Source organism: Triplophysa rosa, unplaced genomic scaffold (genome assembly GCF_024868665.1).
Source record: "Triplophysa rosa unplaced genomic scaffold, Trosa_1v2 scaffold248_ERROPOS105851, whole genome shotgun sequence".
Taxonomy (NCBI): domain Eukaryota; kingdom Metazoa; phylum Chordata; class Actinopteri; order Cypriniformes; family Nemacheilidae; genus Triplophysa; species Triplophysa rosa.
This window is the reverse complement of record NW_026634264.1, coordinates 907-26,135: the sequence shown is the minus strand read 5'-3', so window position 1 is coordinate 26,135 and position 25,229 is coordinate 907. Positions and strand designations below refer to the sequence as shown.

At 39.6% G+C, this 25,229-nt stretch overlaps 2 protein-coding genes across 4 annotated transcripts; both read right to left on the bottom strand.

Moving 5' to 3' along the window:
- Positions 1-259: 259 nt before the first annotated feature.
- On the bottom strand, positions 260-12,775 carry gpatch11 (G patch domain containing 11). 2 transcript variants are annotated; one of them, XM_057327543.1, is made up of 8 exons: positions 12,614-12,775; positions 4,258-4,484; positions 2,605-2,646; positions 2,408-2,528; positions 2,243-2,333; positions 1,940-2,053; positions 1,762-1,867; positions 260-1,394 (listed from the first exon to the last, which is right to left on the bottom strand). In XM_057327543.1, the coding sequence occupies exons 1-7, from the start codon at positions 12,661-12,663 to the stop codon at positions 1,778-1,780; spliced, it is 735 nt and encodes a 244-aa protein (XP_057183526.1). In that variant the 5' UTR covers positions 12,664-12,775; the 3' UTR covers positions 260-1,394; positions 1,762-1,777. The 2 variants fall into 2 exon arrangements, with proteins under 2 accessions (XP_057183526.1, XP_057183525.1); XM_057327542.1 differs by having other exon boundaries at positions 262-1,394; positions 1,786-1,867.
- A 318-nt stretch (positions 12,776-13,093) lies between these two features.
- LOC130550150 (myopalladin-like) lies at positions 13,094-24,841 on the bottom strand. Of its 2 annotated transcripts, XM_057327540.1 has the most exons (17): positions 24,464-24,841; positions 24,318-24,392; positions 23,929-24,073; positions 23,754-23,777; positions 23,567-23,683; positions 22,706-23,483; positions 21,227-22,618; positions 20,982-21,123; positions 19,888-19,947; positions 15,757-15,978; positions 15,508-15,657; positions 15,352-15,428; positions 14,964-15,090; positions 14,682-14,889; positions 14,426-14,591; positions 14,187-14,320; positions 13,094-14,080 (listed from the first exon to the last, which is right to left on the bottom strand). In XM_057327540.1, exons 1-17 carry the CDS (start codon positions 24,803-24,805, stop codon positions 13,914-13,916), a joined length of 4,326 nt encoding a protein of 1,441 aa, XP_057183523.1. In that variant the 5' UTR covers positions 24,806-24,841; the 3' UTR covers positions 13,094-13,913. The 2 variants fall into 2 exon arrangements, with proteins under 2 accessions (XP_057183523.1, XP_057183524.1); XM_057327541.1 differs by lacking the exon at positions 19,888-19,947 and having other exon boundaries at positions 24,464-24,840.
- Between the last annotated feature and the right edge of the window lie 388 nt (positions 24,842-25,229).

The following is a 25,229-nucleotide window of genomic DNA, read 5'->3' as shown; positions in this document are numbered from 1 at the left end:
TGAAACGACCAATCGGATTCCGCGCAGGCTGACGTCTCGATAAAATCCTCGATGGCACCAAACTTTTCTCATAATAAAATTATTCATAAAATCTCCCCCACAAAACATTTCCGTACTAAACGATCAAAACGATATTGCTACGAATTGCAAATTTTGTAGTTGTTTTATTTTGGAAACATACTTTTTGGCTAAAAGAGTTTACCATACTTGCAATTGTATTTATACAAGTAATTGGATCCTTTTGTTAGCAAAATTTCATATAAAGAGGTACATTTTCTGGAAGAAAACACTGTTTTATTTCCTTTAAAAATAAATGGAACTTTACATTGATTCCATTAGATTTTCTTTGAAACAAAAGGCATGAACACTTAAAAAACGTGTCATTTCTTTAATATCCTATTGTATACTCCCCCTAGTGTTTGTTTATGTCTATGTTTTGATATTATTACTAATGTCCATAAAAAAACCTCTCTCATAATGCACTGGGTTAACGTTAACTTATCAGACAGTAAGTTATTGAATAAACAGTCATTCATTTCTAACCATTTGGAGCTGAGTGAGCATAACCGCAAACAAAAGTTTTTAAATTCTGTTTTTTGTGACTTTTGAAGATTGAGCTTTTTCAAACGTGCAAATCACCATATGTGACCCCAGACAACAAAACCAGTCTTATGGGTCAATTTTTCGAAATTGAGGTTTTTACATAATCTGAAAGCTGAATAAATAAACTTCCTATAGATATATGAGTTGTTAGAATAGGACAATATCTGGCTGAGATACAACCGTTTAAAACTCAGGAATCTGAGAGCGCAAAAAAATCAAAATATTGAGAGAATTGCCTTTGAAGTTGTTAATCAGGGGCACTGTGGCAGACCATCCACTCACAAAAATAAAGTTTTTATATATTTAAGGTACGACATTTACAAAATATCTTCATGGAACATGATCTTAATATCCTAATGATTTTTGGCATAAAAGAAAAATCGATAATTTTGACCCACACAATGTATTTTTGTCTTTTACTAAAAATGTTCCCGTGCTACTTAAGACTGGTTTTGTGATCCAGGGTCACATATGACCTGATATTTTAGTTTTCCATGGCCTGACTTCCAAATAAACTGTACAAGCTTCACATTTAAAAACACACGCGTGCTAAATTTGAATTTTGAAACCTGCCCGAGTCTCTGTTGATCCAATCACTGAATGACACCATCACAAACACTTAAATACATCTCAAAATATCTTTACTTATTTCAATACAACACTTGACATTTAAATAAAACATGAATATTAAACCGAGAGAGAGTTTAAAAGTAAAGTCCAGATGGATCTTGGTTAGTCATCGTGATCAGCAGCCGTGTCACCGGGACAGTTTGACTTCAGGTCACCTTCATCTGTTGAAGAACAACACTTTGCTTAAAGTTGTCAAGAATGACTAAAATCTATATGACTATAATACTTTAAAAGATTTTCTTTTATTAGCTATATACTGTATATAGTTATTTTAACTCATACTAATTATATTAAATAGACATACTGTATCTACATTTGGATAATGCACTGAATTAAATATTTATACATGACATCTATCTTCTTTTTTCATTTGGAACTGGACAGACGCAAAAATAAGAGATACAACTGTTTAGATCAAATGAATGCTTGATCTGAATATTCTGACTGGATGTTGTTTTTACTATCACACATTATATACAGTAATGATGTAGTTACCAGCATGAGCAGACATATGGAGTTTGTGCGTACCCTCTTAACATTACCCTTACTGACCATTGTATGCTGTCCCACACCATATGCAGTAAGAATGAACTCCTCGCAAGTATGACGTGAGAAACTGCAGCTTGTCTGAAGGCTGTAAAGGAAGATAACAGTTTGACAATCTGATATTTTATTAAAAGAAACATCATGTGAGGGTGAAACTAACAGTCAGTTCGTCCTCATCCTCACTGCTGTCGGATGTGTCTTCCTCCTCGAGCTCCGCCTCTTCATCTTTCAGGACTTCAGGCCAGTACCAGCTGTCCCTGGGAACAGTTACACCCTAAAATCAAGAAAATCACATTTATAATACTGTTTCGCAAACAGAACAAGTCACAGTTCCGCTTGTAAATATTTCATTTGATATCAAATGATATCGGGGGAGAAACATCAGCAGCACATCGCATTCAGCATTTATGATGGAATGGAAGAGGGAAATGAGAATCTGTTTTTTGAATGTTTATTTCATGACCTTCTGAGTGTCGAGCTGTTCACAGGCCCGTTGACTCTTGTTCAGGTCTATCAGCGTTTGACGTTCCTCTCTTTCTGTTCTTTTTCGCACTCTGTGTTATAAACAAACTCACATTCAAACACGTTCAAGACATGAAGAAAACACAAGTTTGATGTGACATCGCACCTGAAATCCTCCATAGATTTCTTCTCCACCTGCTGTTTCATTTGCACCTTCTTTCTGTAGTTCTGCAGTTCCTCTTGAGCTTTCCTTTTCTTCTGTTCTTCCATTCCAATCCCACCTCTGTCTACAAACCGTGTGTGTGTAAAACCTTAAAACCGTCTTCAACAATTAAGATGATGAAGCAGATGAAAAACACCAACCTGTTTTAATGTTCAGAGGAACCGGCTCTACTCGTCCAGCACCTGCAGCATGAAAACAGAATGGGTATTTTCATTTAAATAAGACATGTCACAGTTACGTTATCGCCACTTGTCCTCATTGAGGGAAACATCGAGACAAACACATCAAGGCACTAAAAACCAGAGGTGGGTAGTAACGCGCTACATTTACTTCGTTACATTTACTTGAGTAACATTTTGGAAAATATGTACTTTTTAAGTAAAATTAAAAGTGTGTAATTTTACTCTTACTTGAGTAAATTTCTAATAGAAAATCTGTACTTTTACTTCGTTACATAACTTACATTGCGTGACGTTCCTTCGTTCCTTCATTTTAAAATATGCTTTTTAAAACGCGTTGTTTATTTCAAGGTTGTCGTCTCTTTTTACGGGCATTCCCGAGTGATCGATTCTTTTGAGTCGATTCTTTTGAAAGCATTAATTGAACAATGGGCAAAACCACTTGAATAGGCTAATGAATCAGTTCAAATGATTTGTTCAGTTCGCAGCACGATCTGAATCATCTGAAGCAGGATTACGCACTCCTTGTAGCGCGAAACTTAAGAACACGCAGAACACACAGAGCGTTGGATGAAGTGGATATTAATCTATATCTATACAATCAAAACTGCAAATGTGTCATATTGTTTGACAGCAATGATAAATGCCCGCCATATGCGCGCACCCGCGCAACCTGTTCGTCAGACACAGCAACATGCGCGTTACCTGTCAGACACAGAGACGTGGGCTTGCAGAAATATACATTTGAAGAACAGAGGGAAGAAAACGTGTTGATGGGCGTGTGGTTCACTGTTTACTGTTTGTTTACAAGTAAGAGCGTTTCACAACACACACGTGACACAACACGAGAAAACATGAGCTTTGTTCAAAAATGTGTATTTCATTTAAGAGAGCACTGCAGATGTTCTAGATCATCTTAGGAAATGCTCTGAGTTTAGTTCATGCTTTAGTTTGACATGGTCTATTATTCTAAATAAGTTGTGTAAACTACATTGACATCAGGACTAGATGAAATGTACAGAAATGCTTGTCTCTTCTGTGTTTGTCTATTCTTTAGTCTCTCTAGTATATTGCAAAGATATCTGCTTATGATAATTAAAAATATTGATTAAAATTTCATATTAAAATATTGGCGTTAATATTAATTTTATGTAGTAGGCCTATATAATCAGATACAAAGTAACTAAGTAACTAGCTACTTGAGTAGTTTTTTCATTGCATACTTTTTTACTTTTACTCAAGTAATTTTTAAAAAAGTGACTTTTACTTTTACTTGAGTAACAATTTCTCTAGTTACTTGTACGTTTACTTGAGTAAAGATTTTGGCTACTCTACCCACCTCTGCTAAAAACACAAACGTTTCATTATTTTGTGGCAATAAAAAGGTTCTGGTATCACCGAAAGGACACAAGGGGGTAAATGTTTATGTATTTGGTGGTCAGTTTATACTTTAAATGATCAGACTTTGTTCTTAAAAGATGCCTGAATAATACAAAAACTTTTCTATTGAACAAAAAGTTGTGATTTATGATAGAAAACGCAAATGTAAAATACGGTGGTTTCTCATTAAACACTAAGGAGGACTACAGGAGTCAAGAGTCGAGCATCACTGGCCTTCTTTGCCGAGTCCTTGTCCTGCTTTATAGCCCATCTTCTGCAGTAATGTAAAGCCTTTATTGTTAGTGCCGATGGAGTTCTGCAGCGCTGCTTCTCGACTCTCCTGCTCCTGCTCCTTGTAGCTCTTCTGACGGTTTTTAATATTCTTCTCTTTTTGCAGGGATTCCTTTCTCATGGCTTCCTTAGCACTTTTCACCATCGGAACACCAGGTCGAACATCTGGGCTGTTCGTGTAAATAAGCATTAAAAACATATAAAAACTATGACACGTTTATTAATGGTTTCATAGATCCAGTGTAAAACTTAATCAAATGCATGTACACATTTGTATTGGCCTCACAGACAGACAGTCACGTGTCGTTAGTACATTTACATTTACGCATTTGGCAGAGGCTTTTATACAAAGCGACTTACATTGCATTATGCTATACATTTTGTTTCTAAGGATGTGCAATTATGGGATGAAATTAATCTCCAAATGATTAACAAATGCATGGACAGTCATCCGTGAACGTGACACAAGTTACACTTGTATTTTAGTATTCACAAACAAATGCCGTATGATTTGAATCTGTGAAATGTAGATTGTAATAAACATGAGGCGATTTGTACAAATAGAGACAGATTTGTGAATACAATGTTTTATTTTGTGTTCATGTATAATCATTTTGCGCATACCAATGAGAAGTTGTGCATTTGTGTATCCTGCGTCCATTCATCCTGTTCTGTGCATTCGGATTTTGAGACGTTCTTTACACGGTTTTGCATTGGACAATCCACACACAAACAACATCAGATCCACGCACAACCGTGCATAAACTACGGCCTACCACTAGATGGCAGTCTCACGGAGAGATGTTGAGGTTTGCGGCAGAGGTTGCGATAGACATTTTCACTAGGCTCGTAAAAAATCTGTCAACTATGGTCCGAGGTTGACATTACGTGCTAATTAGCATGTTTGTGACATCATCACTATGTACAAGCGTTTACTCTCTGAATTTACGGAACTGAATACCCAATAAAGTCGTTCACATATTTAATGTTTCTGTTGTCAGACATAAAACAATAATTACAGACAAATGTTTATAATCATAACAGTAACAATGACAGGAGCTTGAAAACGCTGTTTTTTTAATCATTTATTAATTCACTTACAAGTTACTTTAAGATGCTGTTTTATGAATGTGCTGCTTCTGCCGCTCACTGAACGGAAAAGACGCAGAGAAACATTTCCCCCGTACTTAAAGTTAAGGTTTATCCAAAATAACGCTAGTCGCTATCGCTCTCTCTGAAGGAAAAAAGTTTGTAAACACTGCACCACTGTGCGCGCCTGTGTGTATGTGTGAGCACGCGACGCGGGGGTCTGATTAAGTGACAGATGCATGCATTGCAGAATCAGATCCTCAAACAATGTTATCGTTGTGTTATTATGAAAAGTGTAAAAACATTTTCAGTTCGTTTTGAAACTATGGCGAAACAGATTAGACGGTGATGAGACGGCATAGTCTAATGACTTGTTTATACACGCGCGGCGCTATGGCGTTCCAAATGGTCCTAAAAAATGACTTTGCAGCACACACTCGTCTCACTGAACGTCTCACTCCACGTCTTAACTGTTTTTGTATTCTGCTATTTATTGCATTGAATTCAAGACGCAGACGAGACGTTGACGTAACGCAGACGTCACGTAAATCACGTGTGGCCGTGAAGCGTCTATGCAGACGTCACGCGTCATTCACGTGTAGCAGTGAAATTTTTTGTTTTCATTTTTGCTAACACGTATTGTAACACGCAACTCTACACGGCTTAATGCAGAGTGTCAAGCGTCTACTTCGTTAACTTTCACTTCACTCATTCCTCTCAATGAACGTGACGTCTGCGTCTGTGCTAGGAACTAATGTTTATGTGTTGTTTCCTTGACATTCTGTTAATTGTGTTGCGCACTGGCAAGGATCAGCTGTCAATCTTAGTTTATGCTGTTTGTTATGCTTTGTGTAATGTGTTTGTGCAATACATTTAAGTCCAGAATAATTTTATATCTCATTATTATATGTTGTGCATGTTATTGCTGCTTTCTGATGTTTATATGGTTCTGATGCGATCGATTATTGCTGCTGAGTTTTCCGATATAATCATTGAAAACGTACATCATTGTCCATGCTGTAGCGTTGCATTCCTGGTGAATTATGTAATTGCTTACAGCAAGATTATTCAGCGCACTACTATGTTATTGTTAACTCCATTGTGACTTTTGATTTGTTTCATTTGTTTACATGCAATTGTTTTGTTTTTTTCTGCAAAGCTCAGCTTTAGCATCTTTATTTTATCAAACATTATTTTACTTGTTGTTTAATGTGTATGTATTTGCAAGGTTTTACTAGTTTACTGGCACATGTCATATTATTGTATTTGTGTTTATTGTACATATAGTGTTGAATATAAGTTGTGGCCTAATGGATAGTGATTCGGACTCGTGACCAGAAGGTCGCTGGTTCGATTCTCAGGGCCGGTGGTAAACGCTTGACATCTTCCTTTTTATGTAACTGATTTATAGATATACTATAAGATGTACAGGTGCTGGTCATATAATTAGAATATCATCAAAAAGTTGATTTATTTCACTACTTCCATTCAAAAAGTGAAACTTGTGTATTATATTCATTCATTACACACAGACTGATATATTTCAAATGTTTATTTCTTTTAATTTGATGATTATAACTGACAACTAATGAACATCCCAAATTCAGTATCTCAGAAAATTAGAATATTACTTAAGACCAATACAAAGAAAGGATTTTTAGAAATCTTGGCCAACTGAAAAGTATGAAGATGAAAAGTATGAGCATGTACAGCACTCAATACTTAGTCGGGGCTCCTTTTGCCTGAATTACTGCAGCAATGCGGCGTGGCATGGAGTCGATCAGTCTGTGGCACTGCTCAGGTGTTATGAGAGGCCAGGTTGCTCTGATAGTGGCCTTCAGCTCTTCTGCATTGTTGGGTCTGGCATATCGCATCTTCCTCTTCACAATACCCCATAGATTTTCTATGGGGTTAAGGTCAGGCGAGTTTGCTGGCCAATTAAGAACAGGGATACCATGGTCCTTAAACCAGGTACTGGTAGCTTTGGCACTGTGTGCAGGTGCCAAGTCCTGTTGGAAAATGAAATCTGCATCTCCATAAAGTTGGTCAGCAGCAGGAAGCATCAGAAGCGTCTCGCCTGGGCTAAAGACAAAAAGGACTGGACTGCTGCTGAGTGGTCCAAAGTTATGTTCTCTGATGAAAGTAAATTTTGCATTTCCTTTGGAAATCAGGGTCCCAGAGTCTGGAGGAAGAGAGGAGAGGCACAGAATCCACGTTGCTTGAGGTCCAGTGTAAAGTTTCCACAGTCAGTGATGGTTTGGGGTGCCATGTCATCTGCTGGTGTTGGTCCACTGTGTTTTCTGAGGTCCAAGGTCAATGCAGCCGTATACCAGGAAGTTTTAGAGCACTTCATGCTTCCTGCTGCTGACCAACTTCATGGAGATGCAGATTTCATTTTCCAACAGGACTTGGCACCTGCACACAGTGCCAAGCTACCAGTACCTGGTTTAAGGACCATGGTATCCCTGTTCTTAATTGGCCAGCAAACTCGCCTGACCTTAACCCCATAGAAAATCTATGGGGTATTGTGAAGAGGAAGATGCGATATGCCAGACCCAACAATGCAGAAGAGCTGAAGGCCACTATCAGAGCAACCTGGGCTCTCATAACACCTGAGCAGTGCCACAGACTGATCGACTCCATGCCACCTGAATTGCCTGCATGCTGCAGTAATTCAGCGCAAAAGGAGGCCCCCAACTAAGTATGAGCTTTAAGCATGCATTAGCTTTTTTGTAGTCCAATTTGTTTTTACCATTTCCCCGCACTTTTCATACTTTTCATGTTCATACTTTTCAGTTGGCCAAGATTTCTAAAAATCCTTTCTTTGTATTGGTCTTAAGTAATATTCTAATTTTCTGAGATACTGAATTTGGGATTTTCATTAGTTGTCAGTTATAATCATCAAATTAAAAGAAATAAACATTTGAAATATATCAGTCTGTGTGTAATGAATGAATATAATATACAAGTTTCACTTTTTGAATGGAATAGTGAAATAAATCAACTTTTTGATGATATTCTAATTAATATGACCAGCACCTGTATAGCTTGCATGTACTGTAAATCGCTTTGGATGAAAGAGTTTGCCAAATGCGTAAATGTAAATAAGTTAAGGACCAGTCTAACAGAAAAAAATTGATGACTAACTTGTAAGACCAGTCTGAGCAGTTTATGCAACCTACACAAGTCTGAAGAACGCTGAAGATCAAATTAAATAGTATCAAATTAAATAGTATGCTGTAATTATGGTTATAGGTAACATAAACTGCACAAAAACTGCACTACTGCGTGGATAAAATAAACCTTCAACAGTGGGCCAGTGAGATGTTTAAAGTTCTGCCTTTGACACGGCTTGGGGCCATCATTTATGGAAATGTATGGTGTTTAATGTAATGTTTAATGGACAATTTATGGTCCCTCTTCTTATTGTAGTCTCCCTTAGAATATATCACAGGTTTGTAAAAAAGGCGTTGTGCTTAAATTGGAAAGTTTACTGTTTTTTATTTGCTGCTGGAGGTAGGGCTGACGGTAAGTTTTTTGTTTCTTACCGCGGTGAATACGCAACAAATCATGCGGTTTGGCGGTTAATCGCACCCAACAACACACCTCCACAAATATACCATTTATAATATTTTTTTCAAATATTGCAACATAAAAGAGGGTTTTTCTCCACAGAAGCTGCAGAAAGAACAACAGGGTAACAATATAAACGCACTTGAAACATTGAATAATTTAACGTTTTTAACAGCAATTATCATTAATATTATATAACTATTAATTAGGCTACATTTATAAAAACAACCTTTTTCAAAGTGCAACACAAAAAGGGAATATCGGGCTAGCCTGTAGTACAAGTGTTCGGCTGTTGTACAACTACTGCGCCGCTTTAGTGAATTGCAAGGTCTTAGTGTTTCGTGTGAGGAAAACCAACATGTTCACTTTTGTCTGGTTTTAGCGAGGCTCTTAACTAGCGATGTGCACGAATGTTCAAATACTGGATCCGCAATAGCTATTCGAATATTCATATTTTTCATAAGAATAAAAACTGCGTCACCACAGGGTTAAGTTACCTCTGCAGAAGACCCTAGAGCTGTCACGTCTTATTTAACACTTCTTCCCTTCATCTGTAATGAATTTATAATATACAGAAAATATAAAAAAATCATATGTTCCTAGTTTACACACCGGATGCTCGGATCGCATTTTATGCTCGGCTCACATCACCATATTAAAATGTTTTAAAAAACGTGAGCCACAAAATTTGTTAACATTACTTAAATATGAGTTGGAATAAGAATACCAACATAATATTAAATGATTCATTTATTTATTTCCATGTTCAGAGCGGTTGTTAGAAATATATTAGGCTAACTAATTCTGATTTCAACAACTTGAAACATTAAAATGTACATTTCACTGCAACTAATGTTAATAAGTTTGGCCGTAGCATAAGACTGGTACCTTTTACCATTCGCCTGAAAATAAATTCGCACGGATGTTTTTTTGTTTGTTTGTTTTAAAACGCGCTGCAATTCCATAGTTAGGCTACCTTAGTTGATTTTATTTATTGATGCAAATGCAATGCAAAGCTAAACAAGACAGACACAATATTATATAAGCAATATTTATATGCCGTGGTGATCAACAGGATTAGTAATTTTTCCTCAGATGACGGTCACGTAATAAACAAGCACTACAATGGCTCAGTCTTTGTTTTTAGGATCAATTAACAGTCAGCATGGAGGTAAGGCTGTTTACTTTATTTATTATTAACATTATAAAGAATAAAGCCAGATATTCTTGTCAGATCTGGGTTTTGTTACCGGGAGTTAGAGACGAGCAGCGCGTTTTCTCCGCTGTCGGCTTGCTAACCGTCCACTTATTGAACAGACTTTCACAGAATAAAATAGACTTATATGTTTGTTTTTCTTATCAAGAACATGTAAAACAAAATGAACAAGATAACCATATATCGTTGTGTTTTGTTCGTTTAGTTTTTTATGTCTGGTTTTTGTATGATTTCACTTTGCTCATGTTTCAAATCCAGTTTTTATGTATTTTTAAAAAAATTCTAATGTTGCTAATCTTTTCACCATTAAAAAACCTATATGCAGGATATAATATTAGTGCGTTATGAAAAATGTAAAAAAATTACGTCTTTATTAATTTAATTTAAATAAACAAATATTCTTTTTTATTAGCTCAAATATTCAAATATGAAATTATTGAAAAATGCCCATATCCCTAAAGTTTATTTAATTGTGTTTGTTATTGTATTAATTGCTAAACTGATCCATTTTTGTTAACACATAAGTTAAAAGATTAGTAGAGAGGTGGGTGCCAATTTATTTTCTTTTGTTCTTGTTTTCTCCTGTTAGTAAGGAAGGTAGGGTATTATGCTGTATTTTGGTTCTTTTTTATTGTGTTAGTCTAGTTAGTTACTTTCCCTACTAGGTAGAGTGTCTTTTGTTTATTATTTTGGCTTAACCCCCCTCTTGAAGATTGAAACCCTTCAATAATTTTGTTAATAAAATAACTATTTTGCTTCCTTTGACATTTTAGTTTTTTTCAGATCTTTTTTTAATTGAGTGATCTGAAGTCTTGCAGCTGACACACACACACAACACCATTTTTATTCTGTAACGTGCCTCCTTTTGAACCCTAGACTTATGGCGGTCGTAACAGGTACAGTGCCAGTGTCTGCATGGGAGAGGTGCCAGCAACGCAGAAGAAGGTAATGTCATGCGATCTTCTGAAAAGTATTAATTGTGTTAAGTTATATTTTTATGTTAAATAACCTCAAGTTAAAAGCCTTAAATATAAAGAGGCATTTAGTTGCTAGTTTAAATAAAATCTTAATTCAAGATCAGTAAAATTCATGCGAACATGTATTTATTACTTGGCGGTGTGTTTATTGCTTTAACTAACAGTGGCAAACAGAAAGGCGCTTGATAGCGCTTCACTAAACTCAAGGAGGTGGAGCTGGACTAAATCAAGCTCCGTCCGTTTTGCGCTGCAGACGTCACGTTTAGCAGGCGCAGACGTCACGTTCATGCAGAGGAATGAGTGAAGTGGCAGACGCAGACGTCACGTTCAGTGAGACGAGTGTGTGCTGCAAAGCCATTTTTAGGACCCTTTGGAACGCCATATTTTTAGGACCCTTTGGAACGCCATACGGCGCCTGGCTCCGCACCGCGAGCCTCCACTGATCCCGTTTTCCTGAACGCAAACGTTTATGAGTAATGAATCGGGAAACATGCGCCCTTTCCTCCGGTCACTTGCGATCACGTTCTGATGAAAGGAAATGATTGGATGCTACCAATTTGACATAAAGGGGAATTACAATTTACCCTCATTGTAATCCATCAAAATGACTCTCGCCCATTCGCCCACCACCGTCTAATCTGTTTCGCCATAGTTTCAAAACGAACTGAAAATATGTTTACACTTTTTATAATAACACAACGATAACGTTGTTCAAAATGACGGACAATGAAAAAGTCTAGTCAATGCCGTCAATGAGTCAATGCCGTTTTTTGCATTGACTTTTTGATCAAAAAGTCAATGCCGCAAACCTCTGCATCGCTCCGTGAGACTGCCATCTAGTGGTAGGCCGTAGTTTATGCACGGTTGTGCGTGGATCTGAAGTTGTTTGTGTGTGATTGTCCAATGCAAAACCGCGTAAAGAACGTCTCAAAATCCGAATGCACAGAACAGGATGAATGGACGTGCATTAATTGCAGGATACACAAATGCACAACTTCTCATAGGTACGCGCAAATGATTATACATGAACACAAAATAAAACATTGTATTCACAAATCTGTCTCTATTTGTACAAATCGCCTCATGTTTATTACAATCTACATTTCACAGATTCAAATCATACGGCATTTGTTTGTGAATACTAAAATACAAGTGTAACTTGTGTCACGTTCACGGATGACTGTGCAGTGTGCATGCATTTGTTAATCATTTTGAAATGAATTTCATCCCATAGACATAATCAACGATATTTCATAGAATAATACGGCAGTTTTATATAGGAATCCTCTCACAGCAGGCTTTTAAATGCATTATTGATCTAAAACTAAAAGAGCAACATCATATCATTATCTAAAACTAAATGTCCAGCAATAATAGTTCAACAAAACGATAATCAAATGTTTTACTTTAAAATTTAACAACTAAGTTATGTGTCACAACTCACATTTGGTTGAGAAACGCATCTGACATGTAGTCATCTTCATCATCAGCCATTTGAGTAACGTTAGTCACATAAAACGAAGAACTAAGAAAAATTAATGCTATTTCTAATGTTTGAAACGCTTGAGTTTGTTCCGTTCAGTAAATGTGTCCGGCTGGAACACGGAGCTTCAGTAAATGTGTCCGGCTTGAGCGTTCGGCGTTTTTGGGTAAGGGTGTAGCCTTCTTTTTATTTTTACCATGTATATTTGTGCAGAAATATGTTAAATATTTAAAAATGTTTCTTTTGAATTGTCAATATAAAGGCTAATTGAATCTTGAATTGGATAAAACTGCTTGAGTGCAGTTATGATCTTACAATAAAAACAGCTTCATCCAGTTCACATTGTCCATCAGGCTGCATGCAATAATTACCTGTGCACAGCTTGTTCACAATACGACATAATAAAAAAGTGACACTGTGATTGTTTGAATAAATATAACTTTATTTAAACCTATCATACATTTTGTATTTGCGTTGAAATATTCTACGGGTTGTAATGTAAAACAATACATTTAATAAAAGTCTTTGTAAACATTTACAACACTTTTATAATATATTATAAAACCTACTTTATCACTCATTACCCAAAGCAGCATATTTCCTCTTCAGTAACAATATTAAATTAACCTTTTCCTTCCTTATCAAATGCAGCATGAAAGAGTTTTCCTCTTATTTTAAACAGAATCAAATGTGATTATTACAGCTGATGTTGGTCAGAATCAGATCACACATTTACACACAGAATTTGGTAAATCCACAATACATGTTGGTTATTAAATTGTATTTATTCCATTCACAGATTCATAACCACAGTCTGCAATGAGAGAGAAGTAAACAAGTCAGCTGACACAACAACTAGTATGGTCATTTAAAAATATATATTAATCTATATAGTCTCTCTATACAAATGACACATGCTTTATTATAACCTATAGGGGAGCAGTATGTGTACTTCATGTGGAAAACATTGCAAATAAGTTGAGTCTTATTTCGTTTAAGAGTTACTTGTGTAATAGACATGTCAGATAAAACAGATGAAGAGTTCTACAGAGAACATTATTTTCATTAGAGCTGGTTACATGTGCACGTGTAAATACTGTTATTACTCCAAGAAATGCCGGAGGACGCATTTACATTCAGCTGCTCCTCTCTACTAAAATACATCTATATTATTCCTTTCAATCCACGATTAGTCATCTGTCAGTATGTTGGGCATTGGTGTGTGAATGATATAGATGGCTTTTAAACCCTCTGCAGGCGTCTACAGTTGCTCACTTTCTGACCGAGAAGCAGAGAACATGACAGGACCGACGTCACAGGTAGAAAAAGCAGATTTTATATCCAGACCCTGATGGCTCAGAGCTGCGTAACGGCTTCCGGTCAGCGGTGTTTTCCTCATGGGCGGATGGACGTGCTGATACCACTGAGCTACAGAATCGAAAAACATTCAGCTTCTCCATTTAGTGCTGAACAGCCTTAAGAAAGTTTCAAGTGTAGTTATAAGTGTTTGTGGTGAAAGAACCAAGTGCCTCACCGTAGATGTCTAATCTCGCTGTGCATGACGTGATACCGGCTTCGTTTTTCGCAGACACGGTGTACCAGCCAGCGTCCTCTTTTCTGGTCGGTTGAATCAGAAGACAAACATATCCTGTGGTGTCCTGGTGCATGCTGGGATATCAGAGAGAAACAGACGGAGACGGTTGATTCTTTGGGTCAGATTGAGTCTCTCCTCTCTTCTTGGATTGGGTTAGGTTTAGACGGTTGTGACCTCACCTCAGTCTCTCTTTCGAGTGAGAGATGGTGTCGTTATCTTTTTTCCAGTAAATGACCGGCTGTGGCATTCCCATCACACGGCACTCCAAACGCAGCGGCGCTCCCTCTGCCACGCCCGTGTTCTGCAGCTTCTCCACAAACTGCGGCGCTTGTTTCATCTCTTTCTCTGTATGAGAGGAGAAACAGGTTTCAGTGTTTGAGGTGGCATGTCTGTTCTGTCATGATGATGATGATGTCAGTCGGACACGGATCTCACCCACGACTCTGAGCTCCAGACAGAAAGAACTCTGGCCTGCTTTATTGGCGGCGATGCAGGTGTACGTCCCGTCATCGGCTTGTGTCAGAGGATCAATAACCAGAGAATGAACGCCGTTCTCTCTCACCAGCATCCGATGGCTGACGTCAGGATAAATGGGCTTTCCGTTGAGGAGCCACATGATCTCCGGATGAGGTAATCCGCTCACCTGCGCAGCAGAAGAAGAGACTGAAACATTTCTTGTTCGTGTCGTCATGCTGGATTTGTCAGAATCGTTGGTACCTTGCAGTCTAATCGACAGATACGGCCTTCATGAGCGAACATGTCTCCAGGTGCCTGTAGAAAGTGAGGACGGAAGAATCGCTCCTGCGCCGGCTCTCCTTCCACCTCCTGGACACGCGCCCGAACTCTACGTGACATAAATCAAAGACGAGAGGTCTTCGGTCGCTGTTATGAGCACACAACACGCAGCAGCACGCTTTGAAAGGATTAAACCTTTTGTTAAAACATGAGACTCATTTTATTCACTTTTAAAGTCTCAAGGACCCAAGAAACTTGAGTGTAACGCAAAGATTCTGTTCTTCTTATTTTATAGAACTCTGTGCTGACCAGAATCCAGTGAGACTTCAGGACCAGAGATAATCAAAGTGATAAATTGTTGTGAAGTCACCTCTGAGAGTGAACCACGGGCCGGTTTCGCACGGGTCCCGTATGAGCAATCAAGTGTCCGGAACAGCTTATCCTGCCCTGATGATTTAAAGAGACAGACACACATTAGTCATACGGCACCTGGACAATGACAGAAGAGTTCAGTAAAGTCAGTGACCTGTGGATTCGCTGCCATGACGGTGTAATTTCCATCATCATCACTGCCGGCGGCTTCTATGTGTAAAGAACACGTCCCGTCACCTTCTCTGATCTTCTGATAGTGTTCGTTCTTCTTCAAAATCTGTGTTCCATCCTTGAACCAGTAGACCTGTGAGAAAACACCAAATAAGAGTGTTGAAAATGAATTTGAGAAGTGAGCGATCATGTTTCTGCGCTGGTGATGTGATGTAAGTCATGTGGCGTTCACCTTTGGTACTGGAATTCCAACAACTTTACAGGTGAATGTGACGGGAGCTCCCTCCACAGCCCGGAAGTGTTTGAGTTTCTTGTCAAAGATGGGTGCGATACATTTTCCAGAGGGAATTTCATCGTGTTGAACTTCGTCGTCTGATTCTTCCACCGGCGTTCTCTCCAATCGAAACTCAATCTCACTCAAAAGTCTCTGCTCAAAGTTTGACATCTTGTATTCCTACAAAAGCCACATACATGTATTCTTTCCTTCTCTAAATAAAACAGCTCTTCATGTCCTGCACGGTCTGTTGACTCACTACTGTGACTTCATTTCAAAGCATTTAAAGAAATACACAAGAAATCACTGGAATGTCTAAAAACTGCTGGCATACACGAGCGCACGACTGTTGCTATGGTGATCACTGTGTCGACATATTTATATGCCTGCGTGTCTGTGCACGAATGTGTACGTGCCGTGAGATCAAACCCATGATGGTTGGGTTGTGTTTTTGACATTGGAGTCACAGGAACACACATGCAGAAAAGCTTCAGAGAGTGAAACTGTGTCCTGTAACTCCATCTTCATCTGAGTTCTGAATGAATGAAGTCACATCTATTTATACAACACAACACAACCCTGCCTCACATCTCATTAAAGTCCTCATTCTTTCATTTCTATTTCAAGATATCTGAGGTCCTGTGGACAAAATGGTGGGAAAAAATGTGTTGTTTCAACCCATGGTTTGGTTAAACCAATCTCATTTATCTTGTCATGTACAGTATCTACAGTGGCTTGCAAAAGTATTCATCCCCCTTCATTTTATTCACATTTTGTTATGCTGCTGCCTTATTTTAAACTACAAACCCGATTCCAAAAAAGTTGGGACGCTGTACAAATTGTGAATAAAAACAGAATGCAATGATGTGGAAGTTTCAAATTTCAATATTTTATTCAGAATACAACATAGATGACATATCAAATGTTTAAACTGAGAGAATGTATCATTTTAAGGGAAAAAAAAGTTGATTTTAAATTTCATGGCATCAACACATCTCAAAAAAGTTGGGACAAGGCCATGTTTACCACTGTGTGGCATCCCCTCTTCTTTTTATAACAGACTGCAAACGTCTGGGGACTGAGGAGACAAGTTGCTCAAGTTTAGGAATAGGAATGTTGTCCCATTCTTGTCTAATACAGGCTTCTAGTTGCTCGACTGTCTTAGGTCTTCTTTGTCGCATCTTCCTCTTTATGATGCGCCAAATGTTTTCTATGGGTGAAAGATCTGGACTGCAGGCTGGCCATTTCAGTACCCGGATCCTTCTTCTACGCAGCCATGATGTTGTAATTGATGCAGTATGTGGTCTGGCATTGTCATGTTGGAAAATGCAAGGACTTCCCTGAAAGAGACGACGTCTGGATGGGAGCATATGTTGTTCTAGAACTTGGATATACCTTTCAGCATTGATGGTGCCTTTCCAGATGTGTAAGCTGCCCATGCCACACGCACTCATGCAACCCCATACCATCAGAGATGCAGGCTTCTGAACTGAGCGCTGATAACAACTTGGGTTGTCCTTGTCCTCTTTAGTCCGGATGACATGGCGTCCCAGTTTTCCAAAAAGAACTTCAAATTTTGACTCGTCTGACCACAGAACAGTTTTCCACTTTGCCACAGTCCATTTTAAATGAGCCTTGGCCCAGAGAAAACGCCTGCGCTTCTGGATCATGTTTAGATATGGCTTCTTTTTTGACCTATAGAGTTTTAGCCGGCAACGGCGAATGGCACGGTGGATTGTGTTCACCGACAATGTTTTCTGGAAGTATTCCTGAGCCCATGTTGTGATTTCCATTACAGTAGCATTCCTGTATGTGATGCAGTGCCGTCTAAGGGCCCGAAGATCACGGGCATCCAGTATGGTTTTCCGGCCTTGACCCTTACGCACAGAGATTGTTCCAGATTCTCTGAATCTTTGGATGATATTATGCACTGTAGATGATGATAACTTCAAACTCTTTGCAATTTTTCTCTGAGAAACTCCTTTCTGATATTGCTCCACTATTTTTCGCCGCAGCATTGGGGGAATTGGTGATCCTCTGCCCATCTTGACTTCTGAGAGACACTGCCACTCTGAGAGGCTCTTTTTATACCCAATCATGTTGCCAATTGACCTAATAAGTTGCAAATTGGTCCTCCAGCTGTTCCTTATATGTACATTTAACTTTTCCGGCCTCTTATTGCTACCTGTCCCAACTTTTTTGGAATGTGTAGCTCTCATGAAATCCAAAATGAGCCAATATTTGGCATGACATTTCAAAATGTCTCACTTTCAACATTTGATATGTTATCTATATTCTATTGTGAATAAAATATAAGTTTATGAGATTCGTAAATTATTGCATTCCTTTTTTATTCACAATTTGTACAGTGTCCCAACTTTTTTGGAATCGGGTTTGTAGTTACTTAAAATGATTTTTTTTACATTATTTACTCCATGCACAATAATGACAAACAAAAAACTGATTTTTGACAGCTTTGCAATTTATTAAAAATAAAACAAAATAAGACATTGCATAAGTATTCTACCCTCAACTCGGAAAATGGGTTGAAGGCCTTTAACAGACTCAAATCTTTTTGGTAGTACTGGAACAGCTTTACACATCTGCATGGCAATTTTTGTACATGTCTTCTCTACAGATCCTCTCAACTCTGTCAGGTTGGATGGAGATCATCAGTAGACAGACATGTTTCGGTTTTACAGAGATGTTCAGTTGGGTTCAAGCACTAGCTGGGCACCAAGGACATAGACAGAGTTGTCCATAAGCACTCTTGCATTGTTTCAGTTGTGTGCTTAGGATGTTGTCATGTTGGAGAATGAACTTCTGCCCTGTCGAGGTTCTGAATGTTCTGGGCTAGGTTTTCATGATCATTATCTCCGTATTTTGTGTACAGTCCCTGAAGCTGAAAACACCCCCAAATCATGATGCTGTTTCACTACACTTACTGTTAAGACGGTATTGTACAGGTGTTGAGCAGTGCTTGGTTTTTCCAGACATGATGCATGAATCTGAGATTCATCAGACAGAATATCTTGTTTCTGACAGTTTGAAAGATTCGTTGAAGTATGTTTTTGCATATTTCAAGTTTCCATGTGTCTTCACTGAGCAAAGGCTTGAGTCTGGCCACTAAGCCATAAAGCCCAGATTGGTGGAGTGTTGCAGTGATGTTTGTCCTTCTGTAAGTTTCTCCCATCTCCATATATGATCATGGAGCTCAACCAGAGTAATCATCAGCTTCTTGGTCACCGCTCTAACCAAGACCCTTCTCCATCGATGGCTCAGTTTGGACAGGAGGTCAGCTCAAGTAAGAGATCTGGTGGTTCCAAACCTCTTTCATTGAGGATAAATGGAGGCTACATGCTTCTGTGAACCTTCAATACAGCAGATTGTTTTCAGAAGTCTTCCCCAGATCTGTGCCTTGATACAATCCTGTCTCAGAGCTCTACTGGCAGTTCTTTTGACCTCATGTCTTGGTTTTTACTTTGATATGCATTTTCAGCTGTTGCACCCTTTATAGAGAGGTATGTGCCGCTCCAAATCATACTTATTCAATTGAATTTGGCACAGGTTAACTCCACTCGAAGTGTATAAACATCAACAAGCAAAACTAATGCTTCTGAGATAAATTTCAAGTGTCCCAGAAAAGGGTGTGAATACTTATGCAATGTACTTATTTTTGTTTTTATTTTTAATAAATTTGCAAAGCTGTCAAAAATCATTTTTTTGTTTTGTCATTATTGTGCATGGAGTGTAGATTAATGTAAAAAAAATAATCATTTAAAGTAGTTTAAGATAAGGCAGCAGCATAACAAAATGTGAATAAAATGAAGGGGGATGAATACTTTTGCAAGCCACTGTAGTTACAGTATTACAATGACACCGTACTAGACATTGTTTGAAACATGAGGACACTAATGGAAGTCGATGATGTGAAACACGATAATGTACTCATTATCATCCATGCAACTGAATGAATGACAAAGATTAGATTAATATTAGCTCATCAACATGTCAACAGTGTCGAGTTGTTGTTTTCTGAAATGTTTTGATTTGATCAAACTAAGGTTGAATTAAAAGTGATCCTGGTACCTCGTGATAGTTAATGACAGTCGCAGTGGGAACGTTTGATCCGAGCGGCCAGCTCACCTTCTATGGAGGAGAAGGACGAGGATGTAAACACAAACATCACCACAAATGTGTGTGTTACTCTGACAACACAGTTCAGTGTTAATATGATGTTTGACATCTACAGAGCATTTACAGCGCAGTAAAGTTCATTTAACTCTTATCGGTGCAACATTTAACACAACCAGAGGTATATTAACATAAAACAGGACATGAACGTGTAGAGCGAGACGGCGTTTCCACTGAGCCTAAAGTGATTTCTATTTGACATATGGTTAAAGGCCAGGAGTCGAAATGAAGAAATCAATATTTTGTATATACACAAAATATGTGAAATTTTGCCCATTTTCTAACATAAAGGGATGGTTCACCCAAAAATGATAATTCTGTCATCATTTCCTCACCCTCGAGTTGTTTCAAATCTATATAAATGTCTTTGTTCTGATGAACACAGAGAAAGATATTTGGAGGAATGCTTGTAACCAGACAGATGTTGGACCCCATTGACTACCATAGTAGGAAAAAAATACTATCATTTTTTTTGTTCTGTTGAACACAGAAGATATTTTGAAGAATGTAGGACAGCAAACAGTTCTGGGGCACTTTTGACTAACATTGTCATTTTTCCTACTATGGGAGTCAATGGGGTCCAAGATCTGTTTTGTTATAAGCGTTCTTCCAAATATCTTTCTCTGTATTCATCAGAACAAAGACGTTTATTTGGAACAACTTGAGAGTGAGTGAATGTTATTTTTGGGAGAACTATCCCTTTAAAACTTAGTTCATGAGTTTAACAACAATATGCTAATAAGCCTTTAAAACCGGTCTTATTCTAAAAACCCAACAAAAAATACTGTGTGTGCTTAAACAAAAATGAGAATAAAACCGTGATCCTTAACCAGCATCTTCAACACTTCCAACTCAGCTTCTCATCTTATAATTAAACCGATAGATGTTTTATGAGTGTGTTCAACACACGCCGACACAGTGATGACCCCTGACTCATTTAAACAAACGAACTGAATTATGTTTTGTTATAACATCTGTCCAAAATGTACCTGCTGTCCGAAACGTAGTGATTCATTTTTAAACCGTAGTTTTTTCTCAATATCTTTCAGCAGTGTTTCCCTGCTGTCTCGAATGTCGTCCTCTGACATGGACCGGAGACCTCTCGGATTCTTCTTCAGTGCACCTTGAGGTCTATACGTGGACCAAAAACAGACCAGAACACACAGGGTCACACTGAAAGAATGTTTTGTCCAAGCTCAGTCCGATTTAAAATTCTGATGGAATGTTTACTCACCCGAGAGGAGCTCTCTTAGGCAGACCCATGGCATTGGTGGGAGGAGATGTTGGCAGCGAGGGCAGGACAGAACTGAGGAAGGCCACTGGATTTTGGATGGGACTGGGGCTGGAGCTGCTTGAGGTGGGTGAAGAAGCCTGTGGTGGTGACTGAGGTCTAAAAGCAAAGACTGAGTTCAACAGTGCAGGAGGAACTAGAGGTGGTGAAGACACGTATGCCGGCGGGCTGCTGGGACATTCCAGGATCCTTGTTGGCAACTTTCTCTGGGATGGGGAAAACTGCTTGATGGGTGACGTCAGCTCCCGTGTTGACTTTGGGAAGATCTGTGCAGCTAATTCATGAAGCATCGGAACGGGGGACTCTGTTGGAGAAGGACTCCTGAGGGGAGACAGAGTCTGGGCAGCAATGAAATCCTTTGGTCTGGTGTAGCTGAAGCTCTGGGTGGAGATGGGAATCATGGCAGGAAGAGGAGGCTGGGTGGTGGAGTTCAGCGGTGGAACAGACACTGGTGCAGGTGCAGGATTACTCAACACTTGAGGGGACGTGACCTTACTCATCTGTGCAACACTTTGAGACTTTGTGTCTGGTATCAACATGCCGGGGCGAGTAACCGGGGTGGTGTCTACCTTAGTTACAGTGTTGTTTACCGCTGCTGCGTCAGGTGTTATCGTTGGCTGTGTTTTAGCTACGGTCATGACTGTTTCACTGAAAAGAACAGAGTCCATCTGCGGCAAAGGGGTCATGTTTATTTGAGATACGTGAGTGGGGGGGCTCGAGGGGGACATATTAATCATGCTGTTGGTGTTTCGTTGGGTGGGTAAAGCCGTGATAAACTGATTTGATTGAGGCAGAGGGATGATGGGAGTTGCTGCTGTTATAGGGCTGAATGGCATCAGGGAAAATGGAGCCATGTTGAGTTGAGTCACTGGTGACATGAGCTGAGGGGCCGGCGGTGGCATCACTGTCGTTTGGGTTATGAGGCTAGAGGGAACCACACTGTGTGGAATACTATTTAACAAAGCAGTAGAGACGAGGTTTGGTTGAGGTGTTTGGGGGTTGTTGAATAAAGCGTGGGCTAATGGACTAAGAAGGGGAAAAGACACAGAATTGGGTAAAGATGCACTCAACTGGGGTACAGGTGCAGGAGGCGGCGGCGCTAAAGGCTGTACAGGGACAGAGGCAGAAATCAACTGAGAAACTGGAGCAGAGTTCATGACACGAGGAGTTCTGAGCTGTGAAGACACTGAATTTGAAGAAGACTGAACCGGCATGACAAACGGTGCCTCAAAACTTGTTCTGTCAGAATCTGGAGACTCTTGACTTGGAGAGACTTTGTCCTGCTGCTGTTCCAGAAGCACCTGGTTGTGAAGAATCTGAAGTTGCCCCGGGTCTCTAGTGTGAGGCACAAACAAAGATGTTACATCTCTTATTTTATTTTACTCTAAAGTTGTCATACAACACAGTGAAGAGGGTACTCACAACTTTGGTTTAGCCAACAGTGGCGGTGGTGCTTTGTTGGATTTATCTTCGTCCTCTTCATCTTCTGGAAGTTTAAAGGTCACCCGGAGACCCACTCGAGAACTGGAGCGTGACTCATTGTGATTGACCAACAGCCCCTCAGATCTAGTTTTGAGGCAGGAGGTCGGAGCATCCGGTAGGGGCTTAAGAGGGGGACGCTCATGGTGGTTACTGGAGTCTTTTGGTGGGGTGTCGGGGGTTGATTTTGACCCAAGCTGAACGTTTTGTGATGATTTAACCCAGGCATCCACATCAGAGCTAATGGTGGAGGCAGATCCATTGGGGTGACTTTGAGTCACGACTGTGGAAGACCTAAAACCCAAGTCGCCTGAATCAAAGTGTGATGAGAAAGAGTTGAGAGGTTTGTGTTTTGAGTCAGAGTTCAGCGGCTCAAATTGAGGAACACTGAAGCTGAGAGGGTCTAAACGAGGTAAACTAGATCTGAAGGCATCCAAGTGGAGCTGTCCAAAACTGAGCGGGTTTAGGTTGGGCAGGCTAGTGGTGAGGTCATGCCGAAGTACGCTGAAGTTTAGGCAGTCTGGTGTACGCGTTCCATCGTTCTGCGTGTCTGACTGTGTTGAGCTTGAGCTCAAAGGGTCAAGAGAAACCACACTCGAGTGAAGTTTGTGGTTTAGCAGAGGAACATCTGCTTCACACTTCAAAGATGATGTAGCTGGAACCTTCTGATGACATGATTCCGTCATCAGGCTTGTTGCTTTGGAGCTCTTATTGTTGCATCCTATTGATACACAAAAAAAATATTCATCCAACATGATCTACAGAAGATGATGTATTTTAATCTCACCCATAAACTGAAAATACCTTTCACACTCAGCGCTGTGATACTGGAGACTGTGCCGTATTTATTACTGGCTGTGCAAGTAAATGTTCCAGAATCCTCCGGAAAGACCTCCGCGATGACCAGCGTGCACATCTCCTCTAGAGAGGATGGTGCTGGTTAGAGTCATGAAATGTTTAGCATAAAAACACAGCATTGAACTCCACCTACCAGATTCAGCCATGGACCTGGGTTCTGGAAAAAAAAAGGGGACGCAGCAGGTTTACGGATTGTCCAAAGCAATTTTAGTATGTAGAATAATTCATGCATGAGTTGGTGGAGGCTGAAACACGTTCTGTTGTTACGGTGGGACTTTCAACAATGTAAAAGTGAAACACAGACATACTCTTCTGGAGGATCCTGAAGTCCGGAGAATCATCGATCAGTGTTCCCTCTCTGTACCAGTGCACTTTAGGGGAGGGAACACCTTTCACTCGGCACTCCAGAACCACCAGCTGACCCTCTTGTGCGAGAACGTCATCCTGAAGATTCTGCATCACACGACAAGCATGTATTATAGCTTTCAGATAAAAACACGATAGAACAACACAAGACTTATTCTGCCTAACTCGCTGCAACAGGGCTGTGCTGTTTGTGAGGGAATTTGTTGTGTGTGGTTGTCTGGGTGTTCGGACACATCCGATCCTCCTGGATATATTGAGCCCTTCCCTCATTCAGTGTGAATCTATGTCGTTTCTGGACTGTGCAGATATTTTGCAGGTGTGCTTTTTCTACCTTTGTAAAAACAGGAGCTGCCATTATGGGTCTTACGTCGAAGCTTTGAAGAAAACTACTGCTGCCATTTAGATTCTGAAGAGAAACACACACAGCATGAGAAAGTGCATGTACTGCATGTCACGAGAATGCAGGATTTGACTGACCTCGGTATTGCTCTGTTGAGATGTTGACAGTATGTCTGATGTATCTGGAGGTGATGCTGGAGATTCAACTGGAGTGGGCTCTATCAGCGCCGTCTGCGGGACTTCTAATGTGGATTCTTGCTCAGCTATTTGAGGGCTGATAAGCTCACAAGTCAGATGTTCTGTATCTTCTGGGTCAAAGGTCATCTGGGTGTGAGACGCTGAAGCTGCTGGCTGTTCAAGGCTGGTGATTGTCACGGTTGGTGTCGCGTCTTGAACAGACGTGTCGGGTGTTTCTGAGATCACATCGGTCTGGGGCAGAGGAGCTCTTTTCTGAAGCCTGTAGGTGATATGATGATACATACACCAACGACAGAACTTTGAGAGAGAAGCTCATGCTAATAACAGCTTTTATAAAACACGTTGATTAGAGTTGAGTTTTTCACATATCAATTCAAGTGTTGGCACTCACTGGGCTTGAAGATGTTGCTCTCCTTCAGAATCTGATGATGATGCACCTTTAAGAAAATAAAAACACAAACTTGCTTGTTAGATTTTTCCCTCACGGTTAGCTGCTCTCATTCTTTTAGAGATGTTTGTCCTCACCCTCAATGTAGATTTCTGCCGACGTCGAGTCTGTCCCACAGAAGTTGGAGGCGAAGCAGGAATATCTTCCTGTGTCTTCTTCAAAAGCTTCAGCGATGATCAAAGAGTGTCGATCTCCAATACTGATGATCTGAATATCAGGACTGTTTTCCAGCTCTTTACCCTCACAAAACCACCTGAA